The 26,470-nt window shown below is 43.5% G+C and overlaps 2 protein-coding genes across 3 annotated transcripts; one reads left to right on the forward strand and one right to left on the reverse strand.

Moving 5' to 3' along the window:
• The first annotated feature begins 320 nt into the window (after positions 1-320).
• On the forward strand, positions 321-11,902 carry eif4e2 (eukaryotic translation initiation factor 4E family member 2). Of its 2 annotated transcripts, none has more exons than XM_063192983.1 (8): positions 321-619; positions 1,319-1,430; positions 2,203-2,337; positions 4,363-4,467; positions 5,070-5,222; positions 7,773-7,909; positions 9,662-9,738; positions 9,888-11,902. In XM_063192983.1, exons 1-7 carry the CDS (start codon positions 600-602, stop codon positions 9,708-9,710), a joined length of 711 nt encoding a protein of 236 aa, XP_063049053.1. In that variant the 5' UTR covers positions 321-599; the 3' UTR covers positions 9,711-9,738; positions 9,888-11,902. The 2 variants fall into 2 exon arrangements, with proteins under 2 accessions (XP_063049053.1, XP_063049054.1); XM_063192984.1 differs by lacking the exon at positions 321-619 and adding an exon at positions 654-806.
• A 782-nt stretch (positions 11,903-12,684) lies between these two features.
• LOC134443032 (phospholipid scramblase family member 5) lies at positions 12,685-25,062 on the reverse strand. Its single transcript, XM_063192982.1, has 7 exons — positions 24,669-25,062; positions 23,294-23,368; positions 21,051-21,243; positions 19,408-19,519; positions 16,701-16,800; positions 16,439-16,497; positions 12,685-13,358 (listed from the first exon to the last, which is right to left on the reverse strand). Exons 1-7 carry the CDS (start codon positions 25,060-25,062, stop codon positions 13,332-13,334), a joined length of 960 nt encoding a protein of 319 aa, XP_063049052.1. The 3' UTR covers positions 12,685-13,331.
• Between the last annotated feature and the right edge of the window lie 1,408 nt (positions 25,063-26,470).

Here is a 26,470-nt window from a genome sequence, read left to right on the forward strand (position 1 = left end):
ATTTTTTGAGGCTGTGCAATGTGCTGTTTCACTTGTCATGGGGCATTTGTTACATTAGTAAAGTCCATCAAAGAAACAGTTGTTTTATTGCGATGATGATAACGGCGATGATGATGATGATGATGAGACTGGTAGTAGGGTAAGTGTGCGTAACACTTTTGCAGGCTGTCATCTTTACTAAACTGACCTTTTAGCCATATTGAGCGCATGCCTGCTGGTTCTATGCTGCTGTTTTGATAATGAAGGGCCTAGAGCTCTACCTGGCTGGAAAAGGCACACTTGGCCCCTGAAACAGAATCCATGCCTAGTTATTGTGAAATACATAGGCTACAGTGACACTAATCCACATTGGAGATGTTAAACTGATGGCCGTGAAATATTGAGATATTTTGTTATGTTTTTAAATTAACATTCGCCCACAAAGGCCCTTAAAAACATCACATTCAGGAATGTCATGGAAGTCAACGGAGCACGTAGTCCTCCGAATAGCAGTGACCAGGAAATAAATAAATAAAATAATCCGTGGCTGCTGGGCTGACGGCCGTGCATTCGCGGGGCTGTTGTCGGACTGCCGAAGACAGACGCCCACCTCGAAAATAATGAACAACAAATTTGACGCGTGAGTAACCAAATGTAACTTTGCATGACCTGCAAGCTGTGGGGGGTGCCCGGCACGTGGGCAAAATCCGTGGCATGCAATTATTCTTTTACTACTGGGTGTGTAAAGAAAGAGGTGTGTCTAATAGACTGCCGTGCATTGACAGCCGAGGTTACTGATCAGCGCCTGACATGCTGGCTACTTTTTTGTAAGTTGTGTCCTCTTGTTTTGACACGCGCAGTAAAGGCATTTGCGGTTTTATTTGAGATACGGGTGTCAATCGTTCGAATCGAACGTGCGGAAGCTGCCACGGCCTCCAGGCCGTAGCTGGATCCTCGGGTTGCAAGTGTGTGAGAGGCAGGGGCAGGTGCCGTGGAAGCCGGCTGCACAAGTCCACTAATACCCTCGAGCGACGTCGCTCGAAATACTTTAGGAAAATGCAAAAAGGCTGTTTTGACATCCCTAGATCTATTCAAGACCCGGTGACTGACACTGCATTCAGGGGCGCCGCTGTTGCAAAAGTTTGATTTAGCTTTAGCTGCAGAGGGTCTGACATCTGGAAGGTAAAAACATCAGTAACCAGTTGTAGCTAAGAATAACCCTTCTTAAAGAAGTATTCTCCAGAACATATGTGATTGCCACGCATGACGAGCACCACGGCAGCCCCGGTATTCAAGACTGTAGCCTACCCCTCTGACAGTGGCCCTTGTCCCCTTGCAGTCTCAAAGATGATGACAGTGGCGACCATGACCAAGACAATGTCTCACCGAAAGACTGTGAAAAGGAAAAAAGCGAAGACGAGGAGAAGGATCCAAACACTGCCAAGAGAAAGGTAGCCCATGTGTGCTGATCGTATGTCATGTCATGAATCTGATTGTGAAGGAAACAAGATAGCCCTGTCATCCATATGCCACCAAAGCCCAGGATATTTTACTACTGGTTGAGGAAGTGGTGCACATTAACATCCATACTTTAGAGTAGAGTAGAGTAACTTTATTAGACCCCAGGGGGGAATTAAGGTGTCAAGTAGCTTACATAAATGCACAAATAAACGAATGCCCATATGGACATTTCAAGACACAAATAACACAGGAATAGTCAGGGAGGGCAAAATACAGCTGGCACTGAGTGCCATTACGGGTTGGGATTGTCTACTTGGAGGGCCGGCGCCACTGGGGGGCATTGCCCCCCCTAGCCAAGATGCTGTGCCCCCCCTGGGCCTATTCACCTAAACATGCTGATACGGTCATTAATATGCAACAAATGAGTTTTTTTTCTGAATGCAGTAAATATAAAGTCCTGTATGTAGAAACAAAAGTACTGTTCCGTATAGAGTTGAAACTGAGCCCACAATTTGGTTAAAATGCTGGAAATTGCGTCTAAGAAATAAAAAAAATTCAAAATTCCCCCATACCTCCCGCCAAGGTGCCCCCCCATACTCCAATGCCCGTCCAATGACTAGGTTCTGCAGCCGGGTCTGCCTACTTGGAGAGAGAAACGGAGAGAGCAAGATCTACTGTATGGTGTCAGCTGTCATGTCTGCTCTCTCTCTCTCTCTCTCTCTCTCTCTCTCTCTCTCTCTCTCTCTCTCTCTCTCTCTGTAGATGGTGGTTCCGGGGGCCGGTGAACACCCTCTCCAGTACAACTACACCTTCTGGTATTCTCGTCGCACGCCTGGCCGACCCGCCAGCACGCAGAGCTACGAACAGAACATCAAACAGATCGGCAGCTTCGCCTCGGTAACCACACACACACACACACACACACACACACACACACACACACACACACACACACACACACACACACACACACACACAGCCCTACCTTAGTATCTTTGTGGGGCCCTCCCACTGACTTCCATTCATATTAGGGCCCCACCTTGTTGGTGTGCTCCAATAGCAGTGGCCTCACAAAGGTAGATTGGTGCTGTGTACAACACACACACACACACACACACACACACACACACACACACACACACACACACACACACACACACACACACACACACAGACACACAGACAGACAGACAGACAGACAGAAGTAGAGCCATGTATTGCATTCTGGTAAGATGCCAGGTGAACATCTGGATCTTGTCCACAGTAAATTCCTGCCTCGCCGAAAGGCCGCTCCCGCTTCTGAATATAGACCGTTTAATAAGGGCAGCCATGGCTCAATGGTTAGAGCGCTGGCCTTTAGATCAGAAAGTTGCAGGTTCAAATCCCACCCTTACCATCACCATGGATGAAGTGCCCTTGAGCAAGGCACCTAACCCCGATACCCTGTACCTAAAATGCCTGTACGTCGCTTTGGATAAAAAAAGAGACCGCTAAGTGTAATGTAATAATGTAATAAACTGAGCAGCACAACAGCTGATTGGTAGAGACTTGAAAAAGCAACATTTGGTCCTTCGTTTGTGTTCAAGTGACCTGTTCAAGTGTGCTCTTAATCTATCCAAGTCAGTGTTTCCCAACCAGGGGTACATGTACCACTAGGGGCAGGCACGCGAGCATACCTCAGGGGGTACGTCGAAAAATGTAATAATTGCAAATATGTGGCGTGTAGTCATATTGGGATAGAGGAAGAGATGTAGAGCATTGGTGAGGGGGTATTCATCACAGGACAAAATGACTTAAAGGGGTATGCCACTATTTTGGGGCTTAATACAGTTAAAATCGTTGGCTGGGGTTTATAAAGGTGGTAAAGTGTCTTATTTTTCATGTTAAGCGTTGTCTTGCTACATGCTACACGGATGCATTGACTTCCACTAGCTTAGCAACATGCTCCCTCTTTTAACTTGTCTTAAAACAGGACAACGGCTTACATGAAAAATAAGACACTTTACCACCTATATAAACTCTGGAAAACGATTTTAACTGTATTAAGACCCAAAATAGTGGCATACCCCTTTAAGGGGTACGCAGCACAAAAACAGCTGGGAAACACTGATCCAAGTGGTAACTAAGGGCATTGTTGTGTAGGTATACTACAGCAGTATTTCTCAACAGGGGTGCCGTGGCCTAAAAAAGGTTGAGCAACACTGTACTACAGTAAGTATACTGTATTCCTTGAACATCTCAAACCTGTCACAACCATCCACATCACAACCAACCACCAGCTTAGCTTAATGACAAACAGGGCTTGACATTGGCACCTGCCAACCGGCCAAAAAGGGGTAAAACTTGGTCGTGGCTAGTAACAAGTCAGTCTCGCTAGCCACTTGGACAGGTAACTTATTCGTGGGTATGACATAGTATCTCAGTAGCATATATCCTGTTTTCCAGAGTCTAGTGAGCAATATGTGAGCAAAAAGTTAATGCTCACAAAGTGCACAACTAACAACAAAATAGCCAACAAAAACAAAGCATACTGTTAGTAGGGCAGTGATGATGAATACTACTTGACCAGCACATGAGCAGGAGGTTAAAGTAGTCTATGCTTTTTTCAGGGCTGATAGTATTCAGGCTCCATGCCTGATTTCAGGCTTGACAGAGTTTGCAAAAATAAAAACATTGATAATAATTAGTCATTAGGTTATTCTTATATCAGAAAGTGTTACAGGTTCAGGGTTTTCTTCTACTATCGAGGCTTGCATAATGATCATACACAGGCTATTAAATGTTTGAATAATGTGTCAAAATAGGCCTATGTTACGTCACTATGCAGTATCTTGTCGTCGTCGTTAGAGCAGGGAAAAAAAGTTCAGGCTCAGGATTTTTTTTCACTATCACCCCTGTATTTTTGTGTGTTTTTGCGTGCAGGTGGAGCAGTTCTGGCGATTTTACAGTCACATGATCCGGCCGGGCGATCTGACTGGCCACAGTGATTTCCATCTCTTCAAGGAGGGCATCAAGCCCATGTGGGAGGTGGGTGGTCTCCTGAGCTCAGTTGACAATATTGACGTAAAGGTCTTTTCAGCACACACACACACACACACACACACACACACACACACACACACACACACACACACACACACACACACACACACACACACACACACACACACACACACACACACACACACACACACACACACACACACACACACTCCATTTGGAGGGCAGTCATGGGTGAGCGGTTAGGGCGTTAGGGCGTCAGACTTGCATCCCAGAGGTTGCCGGTTGGACTCCCGACCCGCCAGGTTGGTGGGGGGAGTAATCAACCAGTGCTCTCCCCCATCCTCCTCCATGACTGAGGTACCCTGAGCATGGTACCGTCCCACGGCACTGCTCCTCATGGGGCGCCACTGAGGGCTGCCCCCTTGCACGGGTGAGGCATAAATGCAATTTCGTTGTGTGCAGTGTGCAGTGTTCACTTGTGTGCTGTGGAGTGCTGTGTCACAATGACAATGGGAGTTGGAGTTTCCGAATGGGCTTTCATTTGTCACAAACTGCATGTGTGCCACTGCTTGTGGTGTGTGTGTGCGCTGCACACGCGCGGATGTGTTTGCGTGTGTGTCCCGTAGGACGATGCCAATAAGATGGGTGGGAAGTGGATCATCCGGCTGCGTAAGGGGCTGGCGTCGCGCTGCTGGGAGAACCTGATCCTGGCCATGCTGGGCGAGCAGTTCATGGTGGGAGAGGAGATCTGTGGGGCCGTGGTCTCCGTGCGCTTCCAGGTACCCACTACCCACTGTCAGTCTTCTTTCTACAACCTTCATTTTAAAAAACTTTTTTTAAAGGAAGTGCGCTCAACTCCAAATTGTTTTGAAAATTATCTTTGGGCAACTGGATCCATACACTTGTTGTAGAAAAGCTACACTGTCGACTGCAATTCCTGATTTTGTTATTTAGTGTGTTAGCATGACACACAGACAGACGTCCCCCTGACGCTGAAGAAGGCTCAGGCCGAAACGTCTGGCTTTGTGTCATGCTAACCTACTTGTGGTCGAGAGAGTGGCTTTTCAACAACTAAAGTCCCCCTGCCCTGACGTCACGCTGTGGGACAGGAGGACAGTGTTGCACCATGTGCTTTTTAGTCACAACAGTCTGTCTCTGTCCGAGATCTAATTAGGCCAGTCCAGGAATAAACATTGCCGTCACAACAAAACGGTTTGCTTGAAAGCAGAGCAGAATCAATGATTGTCCTGTAGCCACGTGGACGAATGATCTTTACTGCTGTGTTTGTGCTACTCAAGCTGTAGATAAACACCACACACCGTGCTGAACGCATGTGGATTCATGATCCACCGTGTTTTGGTCATGGAGAGCCATTATTGAGCAATAAGTGCACGGGTTACGGGCTTTGTATGGGATTTTTGCTACTCCTTTGAACCATTGGTTACATTCACAACGCACCTGTTAGAATTGAAGTGTGTAGAAGTGTCCTGTGGTGAGCTGCTCTACCTAAGCTGATGCAGTGGTTTCCAGGCCTTGATTTCCTTGCCTGCCATTCACACAGCCGATGTCACGGCACGGGTAGCAACTTGTCTTTCAGTAGCATCAAATCAGCCTATTGACGCTTAAAGCACCTGCGAAAATGGCTGTTGAATGCCTAAGCCCTTTTTTAAAAAAAAGTTGCCATCAGCCTATGAAAACCTAAATATCTCAGCCTCTGAAGCACATAAAACATGCAATAAGTTGCATTTCAACGATAAGACCGTCATCTTGCATTAGAATGTATTCATTCAGCTCTAACGTACCAAGATTTGTAATAAAGTTGTCTCAGATCTCCTGAGCCTGAATGTTGCGTCATGCAGGTCCAGGCGCCAGGGTCAATGTTGCGCAGCGCAACATCCAGCATCATGTGTGTGTTAAACGACACATTAACTAATGAAAACAGCCCATGTGTTTTCGGCTGGGTCCACCTGATATTCCTTTTCTGCAGCGTTTTTTTCTGTGTTGATTTTGATTTTATTACTTCTGGACACACCCCTGCTGCAGTGCAGAGTATGTGTGTTTTCAGAGAGCTGCAGAGATTGTGTGTGTGTGTGTGTGTGTGTGTGCGTGCGCGTGCGCGTGCGCGTGCGTGTGCGTGCGTGCGTGCGTGCGCGTGCGCGTGCGCGTGTGTGTGTGTGTGTGTGTGTGTGTGTCAGTGTGTGTGTGTCAGTGTGTGTGTGCGTGCATGCGTGTGTGTATGATGGCTCACTCTCACTGCCAGCATTGATCTCACAGTAGTATTGCTGCATTGGTACATCATTGCCCCTCACCGAGCAACTGTATATAAATGTACAAAACAGAGAAGGAAACAGAACATCATTGGTACAAGTAAAAGTAGCAGTAGTAGCAGTACTACTAGCAGAAGAAATATAATTGCAAAGCAGTTTTGTGATGGGTCAGTCTCTTGCTGAATAGAGTAGAGAAGAATAGAATAGAATGTCTTTTATATTCACTATTCACGTGTACAATTTACACTATACACATGCACAATGAGATTGAGATTCAAGAGTTTTACTGTCATTATCAAAAAGAGACAAAGAAATTGTGTTCAGATTGAAATCACTCACTTCAATGCAGGCATTTAAAGGGATACTATATTGAGGTTAGGGATGCAATCGATTAATCGATTTTAATTGATCAATGCGTTAATTGATTGAAAGACATTAATCACAATTAATCGACAATTCAATTGACAAGAGACCCAGGTGAAATGGGCATGTGAAGAGTGTGTGTGAAGAGGGGTGTGAATAGTGGTAATATTTAAATCACCTTTGATTAAAGAATTAATTTAAATGTGGCATTTTATCTAAATTTTCTTTTAAAATGTTAAGATTTAGTAGTTTTTTTTCTCGAGAGACAGAGATTTTGGGGGAAAAACGCCTCTTAGCCTTATCGATCGACTTACGATTATTAGATATCAACTAACGATTAATGAATTAATCGATAATTTGCACCCCTAATTGATGTGTTTACCATGGGTGCATCCCAATATGTGACCTTGCCTCCTCCACTTGTGCTTGTCTCCTCGTCCCGCCTCCTGGCCCCTCCTCCGTGGAGAAAACGATAAAGTTTCCCAGCTGTGAGCCTCGCCACAACAACTTTTGAGGGACTGCTTTTCATTCACCATCCCAATTACAAATGAGAAAAATACTTTACAATTGAGCTTTTGCAAGATATTGAAATATCATGCTGTTGTCAGTGATGTCATCATGACGAGAAGCAAGTGGAGGAGGCAAGTGGAGGAGGCAAGGTCGCGTATTAAAACGCACTCCATATGATGTGTCCTACAGGAGGACATCATCTCTATATGGAACAAGACGGCGCAGGACCAGGGCACCACCGCGCGCATCAGAGACACCCTGCGCAGAGTCCTCAACCTGCCCCCCAACACCATCATGGAGTACAAGACACACACTGACAGCATCAAGTAAGCACACACACACACACACCATCATGGAGTACAAGACACACACTGACAGCATCAAGTAAGCACACACACACACACACACCATGATACACACTGACAGCATCAAGTAAGCACACACACACACACACACACACACTACAAACACACACCAAGATACAAGATACAGTACATTAGCGCTTTATGAAAGAGGGCTTTATGAAAGCAGCAAGATACTATGTGTAAGACACACACTGACAGCATCAAGTAAGCACTCCTACAAACACACACCAAGATACACACTGACAGCATCAAGTAAGCACTCCTACAAACACACACCAAGACACACACTGACAGCATCAAGTAAGCACACACACACACCAAGATACACACTGACAGCATCAAGTAAGCACACACACACACACACCAAGACACACACTGACAGCATCAAGTAAGCACTCCTACAAACACACACCAAGACACACACCAAGACACACACTGACAGCATCAAGTAAGCACACACACACACACACACACACACACACCAAGACACACACTGACAGCATCAAGTAAGCACACACACACACACACACACACACACACTGACAGCATCAAGTAAGCACTCCTACAAACACACACAAAGATACAAGACACACACTGACAGCATCAAGTAAGCACTACAAACACACACCATGATACAAGATACAGTACACTAGCGCGTTATGAAGAGAGCTTGATGAAAGCAGCAAGATACTACAGTATGTGTAAGACACACGCTGACGGCATCAAGTAAGCCCTCCTAGCCCTGCTGTGGCTCAAACGGAAGGGCACTGCACTACTACACCGGTGACCCGGGTTTGAATCCAACCCGAGGTCATTTGCTGATCCGATCCCCTACCTCTCTCTCCTCACTCATTTCTTGTCTGCCTCACTGTCTTTCCTATCTGAATAATGAAGATGTAAAATCCCCAAAAAGTCTTTTTTTAAAAAGTGAGCACTCCTTCAAACAGCTAGATACAAGATATGTTACATTAGCTTACGAGAGCTTAAGAAAAGTGAAATTGAAAGCCCACCTGGGAAACTCGTGACACAGCCCTCCATAGCACGTGGGGCTCACTTCACACAAAGAATACGTTTCTGCCTCACCCGTGCAAAGGGGCAGCCCCAAACAGTGCCCCAAGGAAGCAGAACGGCAGGACGGATATAATTACAACAACAACCCTTGGACTCCAAGTCTGACGATATAACCGCTTGCCATTTTTATTTTATCTATATACCAGTGTGTGTGTGTGTGTGTGTGTGTGTGTGTGTGTGTGTGTGTGTGTGTGTGTGTGTGTGTGTGTGTGTGTGTGTGTGTGTGTGTGTGTGTGTGTGTGTGTGTGTGTGTGTGTGTGTGTGTGTGTGTCGTATATACACACTATTTTTTTTACTTAAAACTTCTCCTTATCAATGTAGTGTGGAATGAATTATGCTGTAAAAGTCATTATTTCCAAATTCCAATTGAATTCAAAGAAACGATTCAATACAATTATGCACCATGCAATACAAACACTAAATGATAAGTACAAGATACCAGTGTAACATTGTTGCTGGTTACATTTCCCAGTCAACAGGTTGCTTATCAAATGTTTCTGTCCATTGGATTGTGTATTTTGGTTATATTGTAGCATTACATGTACACGTATATGATATTGTAGATGGCATATGTTGTATTATATTATATTATATTGCAGATGGCATTTGTTGACCAATTGCTGTTGTTTTTCATGTTTATAGGGCCTGGGAGGATTTCCATGGGCTGGTCAATGCTGGTGGAGGACGCTAGATATTTCTGCAGTGAGTCTATGCCAAGGGTACGCTGACCGCAGACAGCAAACACAAACACACACACACAGCCCATTTGTCTTTATTTGTGGCGTTTCCAACTCGCCCATGTATTGCACATGCAGTAGGTCCCTGCCTAAGGATGTTTTCTCTCCTCTCCTCTCTTCTCTTCAAACAGATTTCTTCTTTTGTTTTGGTTGAAGAACAGTGCTCCCGTGGATGAGACCTGGCTTCCTGAAGAAAAGAGAGGTTCCTGTTTTTGAACCAACCGTACAAGCAAAACTGAGATGATCAGTAATCCTGCATATATGAAATAAAGGAACCAGGACGTTGGCAGGGGCAAGAACGTGCGGGATGGGAACAAAAAAAACAAAAAAACGCAAGGATGGCAGAGGGCAAAGTCTCACAGGGTGCTCTTGATGCATGCAGTCCCTTATTTTGCCACTAGGGGGAGCACTCATAATGACAAACTTGCCACAATTGCTGTGATCTGTGATCTCTGAGAGAGTCTACAGAGCATTGAACCAACCCACCAACCAACCAAGCGACCAACTAACAAAACATAAGAGATGTACAGGAGTCAAAATACCAAGATTTGAAAGTCCTCTGTTGTTGAATTCAGATTTTTCTTTTCACTGAGCAGCTTTAGCTGTGCGTGTTTGATGTTAAGAAGAAGAAGAAAATCAAAACAGGGTTGCAGGTCAAAGTTTTACAAAAGTGCAGTATTTTAACTGTAGTGTTTTAAGTTTGTTGATCTAGAGCTGTTGTAAAAAAAAGTTATATTTCTAAAAGCATTATTTTGGAAGATGTACATTTTTGGGGAATCGTTGTGGATTCCTTTCCCTTTGACCAGACAATTTTGGAATCCAAAGGTTGTGCATTGTTTAAAAAGGGTGAGACCCATGTTGAGTGGTGTGTGTATAACTGCTTTCAGACTCGTGCCTGAACTCTGGTAATTGCTCTGCAGAGCTCTTTTCTCCAGGAGGATCTGCATTTGTGAAAGGGAATGTCAGATCTGGGTGAATTTATTTTATTACATGAATTTATTTTATTAAACTTGTTTTGTGACAAGTGTCATAGCATGAGAGACATAATTGGTTTCTGTCCATTTTGGATGCACTTGTCCTCACAAAACTGCGTTTGCACCCTATGTCTAAATTGCCGTTATTGAATAACACTCCAATCTAAATTTCCAATTTTGTAGCTGCGTTCAAAATCAATCCAGTTGCTGGACAAATTGTCCTGTTCACCTGTTTTCAGTGGAGCCACATGGCCAGATATTTTTCTTGGGCAGACGGATCATACAGGATGGAAAGCAATCTCTAGATTTGGTTGCATCCTCTGGTTTGTAGTGACTGGTTGGTAGGTGTATAGGCATCTCCGCTAGCAAGTGTGATCAGCACCTAAGGGTTTACCAAAATGTACTTTCACTCATGCAGTGCCTGGAAAAGGGGTAGAGCGGGCAAAAATGTCAGTGTTTCCAGGCTGTGTGTGTGAGTAGCTGATACAGTGTGTGTTGATGATAGCCTCTGTAGGATGGATCGCCATGCTGCCTGTAGCACTGTGCCTGGCCTCGAAGCCTACCGTCCCTCTCATCTCTCTCCTCACCCTCAGAGATTTTGTGTGATTTGTTTCATTTTTCTTTCAAAAACAAAACAAAGAAGAAGGAAAAAAAACAGACAAAATCTCTCTCTTCCTCAATGTTGAGGATTAATTACATTGATTGACAGGTATTGACGGACAGTTGGATGAAAGAAAGAGAATGTCAGTGATACGTTTTTTTTCCTGTTGTTGTCGGATGTAAGGAAGATGCTGATTGGTCAAGTGCAAAGGGACTTGTGTTCCTTCTGAGTGGTGATTGGCTGCTGCTCCTGCCATTATCATTCAGTTGAGAGGCCTCTGCACTGTACTGGGATCAGCTTTGAGCCTTTGTCTTAATCAGAGAAAGCTTGTTGACACAAACACGCTGGATATGGGCGGAAAGGATGACAAAGGGCCTCTGCCCGGGGCCTGAGCGCCTTATATGTGTCTTTTACCCATTTACATACATACACACATACATACTGCCTGGACTTCAGAAGATGGTGCTGGAAAATGGTGGTGATGTTTAAGAAAACAGTCAAAAAGAAAAAAAATACAAAAGGGTATTGTTTGATTATAGCAATAAATGCTGATTATGCATCTGCTGCTAACCATGTCAGTCGCTTGTGTTTTGATTTCACAGTACCACCGAAACTTACGTTCAGCCTCCTTAACGCCAGGTTAACCTCAGATTTACACCAGATTAAAATGATTAACAGGCAAGTGTTTTTATTCAAGGGTAACACAAGATAAGAATTTGTTCTGCAGGCTGAACATTACATAGGCCTACACTAAACAAGAATCATTTGGTGAGTAATTGTCAGACACTTGACGTGTGGTCCATCTTATTATGCTCAGCAGTGTCCATATAGTTAAAGCAGTGCCACTGTCAGTGTGCAAGTCCAACTTGTTCCTCCTGTACTGTCCTGTGTCCTGTGAAACCCTGACCATCAGTGACGTTGAGCCAAAGAGTAAGAAGAGTAAGATGATTCAAGCCTGTGCATTTCCATGTGATGTCATGTGGACGCCCCTTTAGGAGACATTCGGAGGCTTTAGGTTGAGAATAAATGGAGTTCCCTTGGCACTGTAGATGGCAGTAGCGCACATACACTGTATTATGCAAGCTGTCACCAAATGCCCCAGAAAGAGAAGAAGGAGGAGGGGACAATGCCCCCAAAGAAGGTGGATCTAACAAGAAGCGACACTCAATACAACGTCCATTGCAGCATTCGGCCCCATGATTTTCGGCCATGGCCACCATTCTGGAATGAATATCGGACAAATTATATTGGAATGTGTACAGGATTTCCAAGTAATACGGTAAAACTACATCGATATAACTATCGGAAATTCTTCAGTTATGAATGCTTATACCATCTCATGTGTTATTTCAGCACAATCAGTGCAGAACTTGAGTATCTACTAACGTTTGTATAAGGCTGAAGTTGCCATATTGTGCTAACTTTAGTATTAGATCCGCGGTCTTTCCTATGGCCAAAGAACGTTGCCATGGCTACTGGTCATAACAGAGTGGCGTACGTGACTACCTGTTCACTCCAGAATGGCGGATTTGACTCAAAATGCCCTCTATTGACTGTTTCCCATAAAAGACCTGAGTGTCGCTTCTTGTTAGATCCACCTTCTTTGATGCCCCCTTAGAAGACCGAACTTGAGCACACTTCTTTGCATTGGGTGGGCGGAGTTTGAATCATCTTACTCTACTAAGAAAATCTTTGGTTGAGCCTTGAGTCACAAGGCCACAGGCATCAGGACAGGACGGGAGGAACTAGTTTGACTTGGACCCAACGCCCTGATCCATCAAGGTCCGGCACTGTCAGACCTCCCCAGTGCTGCACTGAGCAGTCACCATCAGGATTCAATATGAAGAGGATTGGTGGGGGGATATTTGCTCCCCTTCTCATCTCAAACCATATCCTGGTCAAAGTCATCTTCATAATCATCTTCATCATCATCACAGCCAACAACACACATCAACATCGCATGTCGCATCCCCTGGTTAAGGTCCCGTCCTCCATTATCTTCAGCTCATTTCAAAGAACATGTAGTTCTGTGGAGAAAGAGCAACGTTAAAACATTAAACAATTTACCCAACTCACAACCTTAGAAAACAAACTTTTCATGATAACTTAACCCAGGGAATGGATGACAGACTTAGGCCCGGGGCCTGCGGAGTAATTTTATCTGGCCTGTGAGATCATTTCAAATGTGTGATACAGTTGGCCCACATACACCATTAGTAATATACCTGTAATAGCGTGATAAGACTTGAATATAACATTTGGGCCCAGGTGAAACAACTCGTATGCAGCAGAAGATGTGGAGGCACATTTGAATTATGAATCTGATTTTGTTTGTGAAATTTAGATATGAGTGTGAGGCTATGAGTGTGTGTATGCACGCTTTTTGCCCGTTTAAAAAAAAAAATTGTCGCCTATTAAGCAACTTTGGCAACTTCATTACAGATTTTGAGAAACAGTTGAAAACCCCTGAAATAATGTCAGAACGCTGAGTAGTACTGACACTTACTGTAGCCTTCTGCACATGACATGAGTTAAATATTCTGAGTTTAGTGTTACAGTAGGTGCCACTTCTGACCGTGGAGGAAACAGTCAGAGATTCTTTAAAGGGGTATGCCACTATGTTGGGGCTTGCTACACGGATCCATTGACTTTCACTAGCTTAGCGACTCTTTTAACTTGTCTTAAAGCAAGACAACGCTTAACATGAAAAATTAGACACTTTACCACCTTTATAAACCCTGGCCAATGATTTTAACTGTATTAAGCCACAACATAGTGGCATACCCAGGGGCGGAGCTACAGGGTTGGCTAGGGTAGCATTTGACCCCCCTGAAATCTGATTGGCTACCCCAAGTGCTGCCCCAGAAAATGGACAGTTGCCCCGCCCACTTGCGTTACACGAAGCGCATAGATCTCCCGCAAATGAAGAAAGGATAACCATTTTCCCCACACACATTTTGATGCAAGTTTGTGTACACACCACCCTCGTGAATTGGGGCATATGGGGTACCATTCGAAAGCTTAGAATGCCGTCTGTCTAGTGGTATGCATAGGAACTCTGTGTTGTATGGTCTGACGGCAATGTTAATGGCAGATGTGTGCTTTTCCATCCTGAAGAAGAAAAGCATTAGAAAAATAACAGCTTATTTCAGTCCAGACTCATTTAGTTTTCCTTTTAATGAAAAGTTAGCTGTGTGCCATTTAAGATTTTTCAGTACTATATGCTCTATATCCCATGTGATAAATCAATAGATTCATTTTTGGTGGTAAATGAAAGTAGCTTCATGATTAATTCCTGTGAATTCAACTCAAACCTCATGTCTAAAATCCAAATATTCACTGGCATATGCTAATTGCTGTCTTTGTGTTGGAATAGACTATATGCTAATGAGTATTTTAAAATAATGTCCGTACAGCACCTTTGATAGCATTGTTATATGTGTGAATTGTAGCAAGTTCTTAGCAGCATTGCAACATTACAGTGAATGGACTTTAGTATGGAAGTAACTCTTTAATGTGCAGTGTGAGTTCAATTTGAACTTTGAAATTTGAAATTACATAAAAACACAGATGGTAGAAAATAATTTGATTAACTCTCAGACACCTACGCATTCATTTCCTTTCAACCTAATTTTACTAAGTCTCTGATGCAGAAACTTTGAAGTTCATTTTTGAGAATTCTGTAGAAACGTTGAAAATCTGCAATAGGGCTTCAGTGAAACACTTATCTTTATCATCTCAAATCACTATATGATTCTCGTATACACAAACACAGATAGCCTACAGGTGTACACACCTGTCTGTGTATTCCAATGGCTTAGCACACAGGTATTAGGCATTTTCCTTCCAAATAAGAGCAGCCCTTCATATCACTTTTCTAAAAAAAACTTGTGTTTCCCACATTTCTGGCACATCTACATATTAAATCATTACTTCTACAATGGTTAAAATATATTCAGAAAAGACAGCTAGCAGTATACAAAATGGCCATGTTTTTACTTGGAATGTGATCTTCTATACTATTCTCTATCCGGAAATGACTGTGTGGTGTTGGGATATGTAGGCCTAATTTTAGTTAAGTTCAGTCAATGTAAGGCACTATATAGTTCTTTGTAAATTTTGCCATTTGCAATGCAATGGATTTCTGAGGGTCAAATCACACAAAAAATCTTACAAAAAATCACAAAAAAATAACTGATTACTGTTTGACATAATAGGAGACCTAAAACTTAAGGGTGCAGTTATAGGGTGCACAGCGGGTGTTATGGTTGCCAAATGTGACCAATGATTACCAACCCAAAAATACTAAAAAGAACACCTTAAGAATAAAATGCTGCCAGAATTAAACAGAAGTCTTGATTTATATGAACACAAACCTACAGAATATGTATCTGCCCAAAGCCCTTCTTTAACCCATATTTGACCATCGGAAACTGCTCAATCTGGTAACACTCACAGGTGTCATAAGAACCCGAGAAAATCATTCTCTTTAGTGTTTGAGTGTTTTTTTTCTTTGTGTAAGAGCATGCCCCTGTGAAATTCATGTGGCTACCCCATTGCTCCCCCAAGAATAAATGTCTGGTTCCGCCACTGGGCATACCCCTTTAAATATAAACAGTCATGGTGCAGCCAAGACAAAATCACTAGTGGAATAGCGGTACAAACTCAGTGGCTCCTAGTCAGAGTTGGAAAAGCCCAGGTGCAGAAATTAAAAACCCTGCCACATTTTTGCTCAAGCCAATTCATTAAACGAGCTCATCTAAATTATCACATCTCTTCAACCAGGTTGATGAGCTAATTAGTAGCCTAACACCACCTGTGTTGAAAGCCAATGCAGAAGGAAAACCTAAGGAATTTTACGCTGTAAGACCACGTTTTTCTACCTCTGCTCCTAGTGTAATTCCAGGGCCCTTACACTATACATTGGTTTCACATTTACAAACATTCACACTGTGAGGAGGGGCAAGATGCTAAGCAGCCAACCACTTTTTTGAGTGACAGCAGTTTCCAACAATCAGAGTGTGCAGCCAGGGGTGTCAATCAGAGTGTGCAGCCAGGGGTGTTCACAAACGTGCAACCCATGTATAATAGTACAGTGGTCACTTACGAGTAGGAAGGAGGCAGCGAGCAGGAGTACTTTGGTGTTCAGAGGCATCTCCCGAGGCACTGTGGTGGATGAACAGAGCTGGTGGTTAGTGTGTGGGAAAAAAAAAATGGACTGCCCATAAGTGCCAATCTTCCTGAATATCGTGTAGAACTATAATTTATGTCAGCACAGGGACAGGAAATGGGTGGTCATGTGAAGTGGGCGTCTATGTGTTTTGGATCATACGTTGTCAAAAATATATTTTATAAAAAAGGAAACTCACCATCTATTCCAAAATATTCATGGTCCATATTACGTTCTTCATTAAAACCTGGCCACTTTTTCCATATGCTACCTATCGTCTCACCAAGTGTTGACACCACCTGGAACACAAGAGCCTTTTAGTCAGAATGATAGTCCCGAGTAAAACAAGTATGTCCCACTGTGATTATTATTGTCCTAAACACAGCTCAGAGAGCAGAATCAGAAGAAGACATCGCTATCAGAGTTGTCTGAAGTAGAAGTACTCTTACAGCTGTAAACACTAGTGGTTTGATGTTACATGATTTAAACTTCAAATTTGGCAATAGGCAGCACAGTTTCAATGAACATCATAGTCGTTTAATATGTACTCTGGCCATAATCCTACACAGTGCACTTGTAATGCTGTACACAGCTAAGCTAAGCAGAAGAAGGTAGGCCTAATTTTCTCTGACTCTTTCATTAGTCATTGCATGTATCTTGACTAAAATGTAAAATTTCAATAAATATATAATTAACACAAATAAATATACATTCATTTAATTCAATATACAGTATTATCACATAATGTAGGTGACTGTCAAACTAGTGGGCTCTTGTGAATGTGAGCGCTGTGAGATGGCCTATGTGACCAGCAGACCTGAATCAGAGAGAGTAGAGAGAGAGAGGTTCCATTGGCCCATTGTTTCCGGGTTCTATTATTGCAAGGGGGAGGTGGGTGAAATCCCCCTTTAGGCAGACCTAGGCAGACCTAAGGACTGTTCTATTCAATGCTAGGAGTATTATGACACGTCCCTTTAGGCAGACCGGAACCTGGTCATGTTAGGTGCCCATAGCAACCTATTACATTGGCATATCTCTATACTTAAAGAATCTCTGTCTGAATCTCATGGCCCCGCCGTGCCTCAAGCGGTAGGGCACTGCACTGCTACACCAGGGACCCGGGTTCGATTCCGACCCGAGCTCATTTCCCTCCGACAGCACTGCGGCGCGCTTTTGCTTCCGACAGAATTCGGACCCCCAAACCCAATTCCACACGAATATCCCAGGTGAAAAAGTGGTTCAATTAAGTACAATAAAAGTACAACTGAAGTGTACTTAGCATGTTAAAAGCGCACTCACACTTTTTGTGCTAAGAAAAAGTATGTTTACAATATGCTTATTTAAAGTGTACTTAAAATTAGATGTAATTAAGTTGCTCTCAAAGAAAGTACACTTTGCGAACCATACATAAAGTGCACTTAGAAGATGTTTGGCTAAAGTGTATTTAGAGGAATATACTAATAGTGTTCTAATAGTGAACTTACTAAAAGTGTATTTTTTAATAACATATTGCAATTGCACTTTTTTTAAGTGCACTTTGATTATACTTCACCCAAGTGACTTCGAAGTGTGATTTTCTATAGTGCGCTTTAAAGTAAATCACTTTAACATATTGGAAGTATATTTTTTCTAAGTGCACCATGATTGTGCTTCATCCAAATATATTCAAAGTGTGCTTACACAAAGTGCATTTACCCATCATGCATCATCATGCATGTACCATCATGTAATGCACTTCTTGGAGCTCAATTTCTCAAACAGAAAGCCATTGACCTCTAAGGAATATCTTTGGTTTGCATGAAAATATTACTCATTGTTATATTCTGCGTTTATTGTAGGAGTTTTAAAAATTTTAAGTGGTACACAAAAAATGACCATGTTCCCACCGTCATTATGATGGTCACGTATATGTTCTGGTATATATAGGCTCACACTTCCCATGACATCATGGGGAGAGGTAAGTTGGAACTAGGTGTTCAAACAAATAATCAAGGGTCACCATTACTGATCAACTCAAATGATCAATTGCAGGAAGGTGGAACAAGAATGAAATGAAGTGAAATGTGTATTTGAAATCTCTGTAACAATGCAATGATTGTAAATGTCAGTCGTGCTAGGCATGCATACTGTATCACTACTGTGACATGTGGCTGTGTGTAATGTACCAGCTCTGAGGACCAGCATGGATTGTACTATTACATTTATATTATTTCATGTACTTGGAGTGTACTGTAAATATACTTCAAGCATACCTGTTATATATTTACAATACTTAATATGATATACTTTTTACAGACTTAAAATGTTCCAATGTAGTCCAAAGAAGCATGAAGTTAATATACTTTTATTGTACTTCTAGTAACAATAAAATGTTATAGAAGTGTACTCAAGCACACTATTAATGCCATACGAATGCATGAAAAGCGTGTTTGGAGCATACTTCCAAAAGTATGCTTGTAGTGCACTTAAAGTTGTCCAAAAGCGGTGCCAATTTAGCATCCTCAGTGTGCTGCAAGTGTGCTGAAGTACTGCTTTAGTAGTGCTTCAGCGCACTAATAGTGCAATGAAGCGCACTTTAAATCGCCGAAAATAGTACACTTTGTACTAAGTACGGTAAAAAAAAATACACTTTAAGTATATGGGTTTTTCACCTGGGTAGCATTGATAATCAATGGGCGGCGCCGACAAAATAGAACTTGTCTCTAATTGCTATCCGACGTCGGCGAATGTCCGTGGACATCGGCGCCAGTGTGCGGGGTTCTATTGAAAACAGTGGAATGGAATTTTACCTGAGCCGGTGAGCGGAAGCCCTCTCTCTCTCCCACCCACTTCCTCTCACCATCTCACACTGTCCTGTCCAACAAAGGCATAAAATCCCCTGAAGAATATAATGTTTTTAAAATGACCTGAAACTCCTGGTTGGAGAGGCACCGCAGGGGGCAACAGGGCCCTTGTATCCTCACCGCCAGACTCCCCTCCGAGTCGCACACCTCGAAGTATGGCGTGAACATGCTCCATCTGAAATCACATACAGTGCATTAATGGCCTATGATTCATAATGTTTTTTGCTTACATTTGATTAAACCAAACACAAAATGTGAGGCATTTGTGTTTTAGTAAACATGACGTCCAAGCAAGCCCCAAATGGCAGCCTGGAGGTAGCCTGCTTTTATTCAGAAGAGAAGGAAGCCGATGCAGCGCAGCAGGGGGACAAATGGGTCAGTTGTCCCAGGCCCAGGTAGGGGGTGGGGGCGCAGCGGGGGGACAAAGGGGTCAGTTGTCCCAGGCCCAGGTAGGGGGGGGAGCAGAGTTGGGGCTGTAGAGTTGGGTCTTCATTACATCATTGTGTGTGGGTTGGGGCGAGCTTTCAGATCAATCTTTCCAGGCCTGATGAAAGCTGTCAGCGACCCTGTTTTCATTCAGAAGGGGTGGGCAGGCCCGCCGACAGGGAGGATAAAGGGGTATGCCGTCCCGGGCCCAGGGAGATAGGAGACCCAGAATTGGGTACCCATTACATTGTATGTATTGGCTATAGGGGGCCTTTCAGATTAGTTTGTCCTAGGCCCAGTGAAAGCTGCCTGGGGGTGGGGGGGCGGGTTACAAAGGAGACCTTATCTGACCTTACCCGCGTGTCAGAACAGCACGGAATAGAGACTGGGTGCCCTGGCGCCCTGGCCCCCGTAACAAGTGCTTTAACATGGGAGACAAGTGAGTAGAGGGAGTCAATGGAGGGCACAGTCTGATGCAACACCTGGAGGAATGGATGGGAAAGGATTGTGTGTGTGTGTGCGTGTGTGTGTGTGTGTGTGTGTGTGTGCATGTGTATGTGTGTGTATTTGTGTGTGTGTGTAAATATCTGAGCTAAATTACAAATAGTTAATGTAGGTTAATGATATCAAAAACAAAATAATCTCAGCAGATATCCAATATTGTATTCAACTGGAAGTAAATGTCACAGTTTGTTATTGTGTAGTACACACACACACACACACACAATGCATACATTGTAATGGGGACCCATTTTTGGGACCCCTCTTTCCCTGGGCCCGGGACAACAGACCCCTTGCCCCCCCCCCCCCCCCTCCCCCCCCCCCCCCATTCCCCAGCAGCAGCCTACCCTACCATACTGTACCTATTGGTGCCATTTTCTATGTAACATTTATGCTCATATTTAGTTATTATTTTTGTATATATTTAGTACTTGTATATTATAGATTTATTATGATTGAATTTAAACTACATTACTTATTTAATGTTTAGAATTTCCTCTCAGTTAATCTGCCTTTAGTTTAAGAATGTATAGCCAATAGGAATTGACGCTGAGCAATGACGTTTTGGAGCTCGCGCATCTCAAATGTAAAAACTGATGTGTGTTTGTCATATGTTGAGAACTTCAGATAAAGACGGGGCGAGCACACTGTTTTCTACCGTCGTTCAAACTTTAACACGTGTAGACTCGTTCTTTCCGTCTGACTGAGTGGTTATTTGATTGAATCTCAAGAAAGAAATGGTCAACATTTTAAGAACGGACATTTAGCCACTACTGTACCTCTGGTGCACGATGCCCATGAGCTGCCTGTCGGCGGAGTAGGCCCTCATTTCCATCAGGCAGCACCCCAGGCAGCACATGTCGGCCCGCAGGGGCCTCTCGAAGTGAAACACCTGCTGCGCGTGGCAGTCGAACCCCTGCAGAGAGCAGGAGCGCGCCGGCCCACAGCACTGCAGACAAACACACGAGCTCTCTGGGGCGCGGAAAGAGAGAGAGAGAGAGAGAGAGAGAGAGAGAGAGAGAGAGAGAGAGAGAGAGAGAGAAAAAAAAACTTGATTTGTCTTTCTCAACGGGGGCTCTACAGACCCCAAAGGGGGTATTGCTGAGCCTTAGGGCATTTTTGTGCTCCCCCATTTAAATTGTGGGCTGCTTCCAAGGAAAAAACCAACAGCATCGGCATACCCCTGAGGACTGTCTGCCTAATATGCAAGATTACCAGTCGAGGCCTGATAGCAATGTACCAGGAGGATCTCTTGGACGACAGACAGAGAGAGGAACTAAAAGTTATTAGAGGAGAGAGGAGCTAAATTTAGCAATACACCAGGAAGTGGCAGTCACAGGGGATCTCTGGGTGGGCGGATAGAGTCACAGGAACATCTGTGTAAATAGGACATATGATGTAATACAACAGGAAGAAACACACACACCCTGCCGCTCTGGGGTGGGCTAGAGAGCAGGGCTTGACATTAACTTTTTCACCCACCGGCCACTGTGGCTAGTAGCTTCCTCGAGTCACTAGCCATTCAGGTATTCCACTAGCCACACATTTTAAATTGTTTTTGTTTTCTTTATCATGATAGTGTACGTCTTACCTCAGAAGATGAGGTGCTAAAGCAAGATAAGTGTAAAGCTTTCCACAAGGAAGTATAGAAACTTTAGAGTTACTGGGCTTTTTCTTGAACTTAAATACAAACAATTGATACACAAGGGACAAATAACAGAATACAAGCTACTATGATGCGTGTGTCATACCAAGGAAGAAGCTGGCAGCCAAGTTGGCTAGTGACACTGAAAGTATTACTAGCCACAGCCAAGTTTTACCAGCATTTGGCCGGTTGGCAGGTGCCAATGTCGAGCCCTGGTAGAGAGACAGGAAATGAGAGTACTATTACATGTCTGTGTTGACCACCATTCTACAGTGGTAGCAGGAGCCTCTGATTTTGTACCCTGCTTTCTTGACTGCACCATGATAGTTCCTTGCCAACTTTAGCTCAAAACACCTTAGAAGTCACATGGTATGCAGGGCCAGATATGGCCACCACCTGCCAGGGGCCCTCAATTGGCCAAAAGTCAAAAATTCCAGAATTGTGCCAAGATGCAATATTGAAAAATGAATCTGTAATGTTCAGCTTTAAATTTACACTTATACATTTCCATTTACCAGAATGACAAGGGCCAAGTCATAATAAGACTCAGTGTAATGTCGTAGTTGTGTAGTACCATGATGGTAGTAAAGACTTTTCAATGACTATTACAGCTTTACACTGGTGGAACAGCACACATTATAAGCCTATGGTAATATAACAGCATGTATTAGCTCCTTTGAAAATGGTTGTTTGGGTACTGCAGAGATCAAAATGATATCACTTTATGATAAGGGATGCATTAGAAAGACTTAGTAAATAATTAACTAATGATGAACAAAATGTTAACAAATGTTTGTAGCCTATTATTAGCTAAATTATTAATGCTGTATAAAATACAAATAATATGTTCAAGATTTTACAAACCTTTTCACATCGTATTTTTATTCATATACAAACTCTGTGTAAATCTTTTATTAATATTAATAAAATATTAACATAACATTTCCCACTTATTTCCAAAAATGTGCTTATGTTTTGTCTATCATTAGTTGATTATTGACTAAGTCTTTATGATGCTTTTTATGCATTCCCTATTGTAAATTGTTACCAATATAGAAAGTCCTGAAGCGGTACTGTTGGATAAATACTAGGGAGTGTAACTATACTCGTCACTATGGAGTGTAAATGTGTTTGCCCATCAGCAAACTATCTTTACGACACTTACACTAAGTAAATGACCTAGTCATATTTTATGCTGTGTGTATGTGTGGTGTGCGTGCATGTGTGTGTGTGTGTGTGTGTGTGTGTGTGTGTGTGTGTGTGTGTGTGTGTGCTTGCGTGCGTGTGTGTGAGAGCATGCGTGCGTGCGTGCGTGCGTGCGTGCGTGAGTGTGTGTACAGTGAAAGAGACAGACAGACAGACCGAAAGCTTGTTTACCTTCTACCACCACGAGAGCTTGATCCTTGTTGTCATTGGCAATATTGTAGATTCTCCGAGGAACACACTGTGGACCTGGCAAACATTGGCTTTGTTAGCAATGGACAGTAAATGCCACGAGGGCCGGATGGAATTGGAGCCATATTTCTGCCCCCCACAGTGTGATTGTGTGACTGACTTTCACTACAGTGTTGTTGTCGCCTCCAAGTCAACCCATTACAGGTAGCACTCAACCAAATACTTTCATCAACTGTGGTCAACTGTGGTAAACAGGTTAAATTATTAAACAGTTGCTATCCCCTTACATTTACTGTCTCTCAAATGATGGAGCAATACAATACTGGAGCAACACAATACTTCTTGGAATGGATGTCGAATCGCAACCACAGCAACAATAACAACAACAACAGCAATAATAATAATCATAATAATCATAATAATAAAAATAATAATGATGATGATGATGATGATGATTGTTGTTGTTGCTGTTTTTGTTGTTATTATTACTATTATTATTAATTGTGCTGTTGTTGTTCTTGTTGCTGCTTAAAGCTGACGTCTGCAAGTTTTTCTGTTGACAGGTAAAGCCTTGATTCTGGGATTTTGGAAGTGAATTATCACGACACCCGAGTCGAGTTTTTGAGTTTTTCCTTAAATTCTGTCGTATACACTGCATGACCCAAATACTGTCTACCCTTCCACAAATACTAAGAGATTCTTTTCAGGATTTCAATATACTCCACATTAGAAGAGTAGCCCCTTAATGCACGCCGTACCTCCTGTGGCACACTGTAATAGACATTGAAAGTTAACTACTATAGTACTACACTACTATGACAGTGCACGGGGCCTTTAGTAATACATTACGACTTGGTCATTGCCATTCTGGTAACAGCTATTTTATAATGCAGTGTCTTAAGGGGTTAATGAACTTGTTCCATGTATTGCCGCAGCAGATGTGTTAAACCAGCCAGCCCTCCCCATATCCATCTATCTGTGTCTAGGGCTCTAAATTAACACCCCCAACCAGCCAAATGCCTGAAATGTTTCAGTTTGGCTGGTGGAAAAGACCAACTGACAAGCCCCTCTTTGACCCATTAGTGGGTGTGTGTTTGGCTAGTCAGATCAACATCTACTAACTAGCCATTTTGACTGGTGATGAAAAGCGTTAATTTAGGGCATTGGGCCGCTACGCTGGCGACCTGGGTTCGATTACGGCCAGGGCCCTTTGCTGACCCTTCCCCATCTCTCTGTCCCCACTCATTTCCTGTCCCTCCCTTCCTCTCAAAATAAATGCTTAAAAGCCAAAAAATCGGGGAAAAATAGAGCCCTATTTGTGTCTGTCCAGTGTTCAGTCTGCAGTAATCCTCCTCACCTCTCAGCTCTGGTTTGGTCGTGACGTGCAGCCTGCTGACGCCACTGAGGACAGTCAGCCCCCTGGGGGCGCTGGGCTCCATCATCCAGCAGTCCTTCTGCCCCAGGGCCAGGGGCCCCAGCTCCAACTCCATGCCCAGTGTCCCCTCCCTGTGCCTGGGCGCGCCGCAGCTGCTGGGTCCCTGGTCCCCCTGGTGGAGCACCACGGCCTGACTGCCCGGCTCTGCAGCTGCTGTCCCAGGCAGGGCTCCCCTATCTGGGCAGAGGGAGACCGTGGAGGTGTGGAGGTCGGTACGAGCTCCCCAGCAGCGGTGGAAAGCCCGGTACACCATGCGGATGTGCTTCTCTCGCTCTAGACCCCTGTACGCGTGGGGCTGGTCTGTCACAGCGGACATGGTTGGTGGTGGGATGCAGGTTTCAGAGTAGGAGGAGGAGGAGGAGGAGGAGGATATGTCACTGTAGCATCACTATTGGGGTAAGGAGAGAGAGAGAGATGGAGAGAGAGAGAGAGAGAGAGAGAGAGAGAGAGAGAGAGAGAGAGAGAGAGAGAGAAAGGCAAGAGACAGAGACAGCAAGATATTTGAAGGAAAATATGGAGGGAAAAGATAGATGACTTTTAGTCTGTTTTCAGAACTGGACCCATTTGTTACTAAAAGCTGATGATAGGCAATATGTGACGAGTGGGAGTGGACTTGGTAACAGAAAATGGTAGAATGGCGGCAGGCAGTGATGTACAGAATGCATCTTTACAACCAGAAATTCATAAACAGCTCAGGTGGACTTCACTGTTATACAATGAAATAACCAACTAACTAAACTATTAAGCAAAGATTGCTCAGAGGATACACCAGTCAACGGGGCTTCTGGTCAGCTGACCGCCATTGTTCTATAACTACTATGTAACTAACTAACTAACTAACTAACTAACTAACTAACTAACTAACTAACTAGCAGGTCATGCATTAAACCAACCAACCAACAGACAAACAAGCAAGCAAACACACAAACAAACAACTAACTAACTAAACAACTAATAACTGGACTGTTTAGAGGATACACTCCTCAGATGATACAGGGCTGCCTGTCCTGCTCATTCAACTACACACCTGCACTCCGTGTTCCACTCTTTTCCTGCTTTGGACAGCTGAGCATCCCTGTCATTGCCACCCTTAGTTAAAATATCAGCAAGGAGATGCTTTTTACGGTACATTTATGACAGGTTGTGGGTAATTACTTTGGACCAAGGGCCACACTGGGTTTTGAATATTGACAAAAGGGTCAGATATCTCTGACAACTTGTCGATATGTATATAATAAGACATGCTGTGTACTGGCATAACTTGTTGACTAATTAATTCCTGCACATTATATTGAAATGTGTTGATTTTTTTTGTAAAGGCTCTGTGGGAAATGTTTCAGCGGGCCGCATGTGGCCCCTGGACCTGAGTTTGCCCACATCTGATTTATGATATATTGATTGGTATAATCCAAGGAGGTCTATAGGTATAATCTGATAAGACATACAAACAAAGCTGTCCCCATGACAACTAAGCAACTGCTCCCCTCCCCCATGTGCTGCTCACATGAGTCACCATCCCAACATCAGCAGCACACACTCCTATCAACCAGGAGCGGGGTTGCCAGATGTGCCTGATGATTTCCTGCCCAATAAATGCTCAAAAACCACCTAGAGGCACTAAAACTCGCCCAATTTGAGCAAAATTCTATCAATTTCTGTGGCAATCAATTTACAAAAAAAAAGCCTCCAAATACTATATTGTAGCCACAGATTGTCATTCTAAA

The sequence above is a fragment of the Engraulis encrasicolus genome, unplaced genomic scaffold (genome assembly GCF_034702125.1).
Source record: "Engraulis encrasicolus isolate BLACKSEA-1 unplaced genomic scaffold, IST_EnEncr_1.0 scaffold_27_np1212, whole genome shotgun sequence".
NCBI classification, from domain to species: Eukaryota; Metazoa; Chordata; class Actinopteri; order Clupeiformes; family Engraulidae; genus Engraulis; species Engraulis encrasicolus.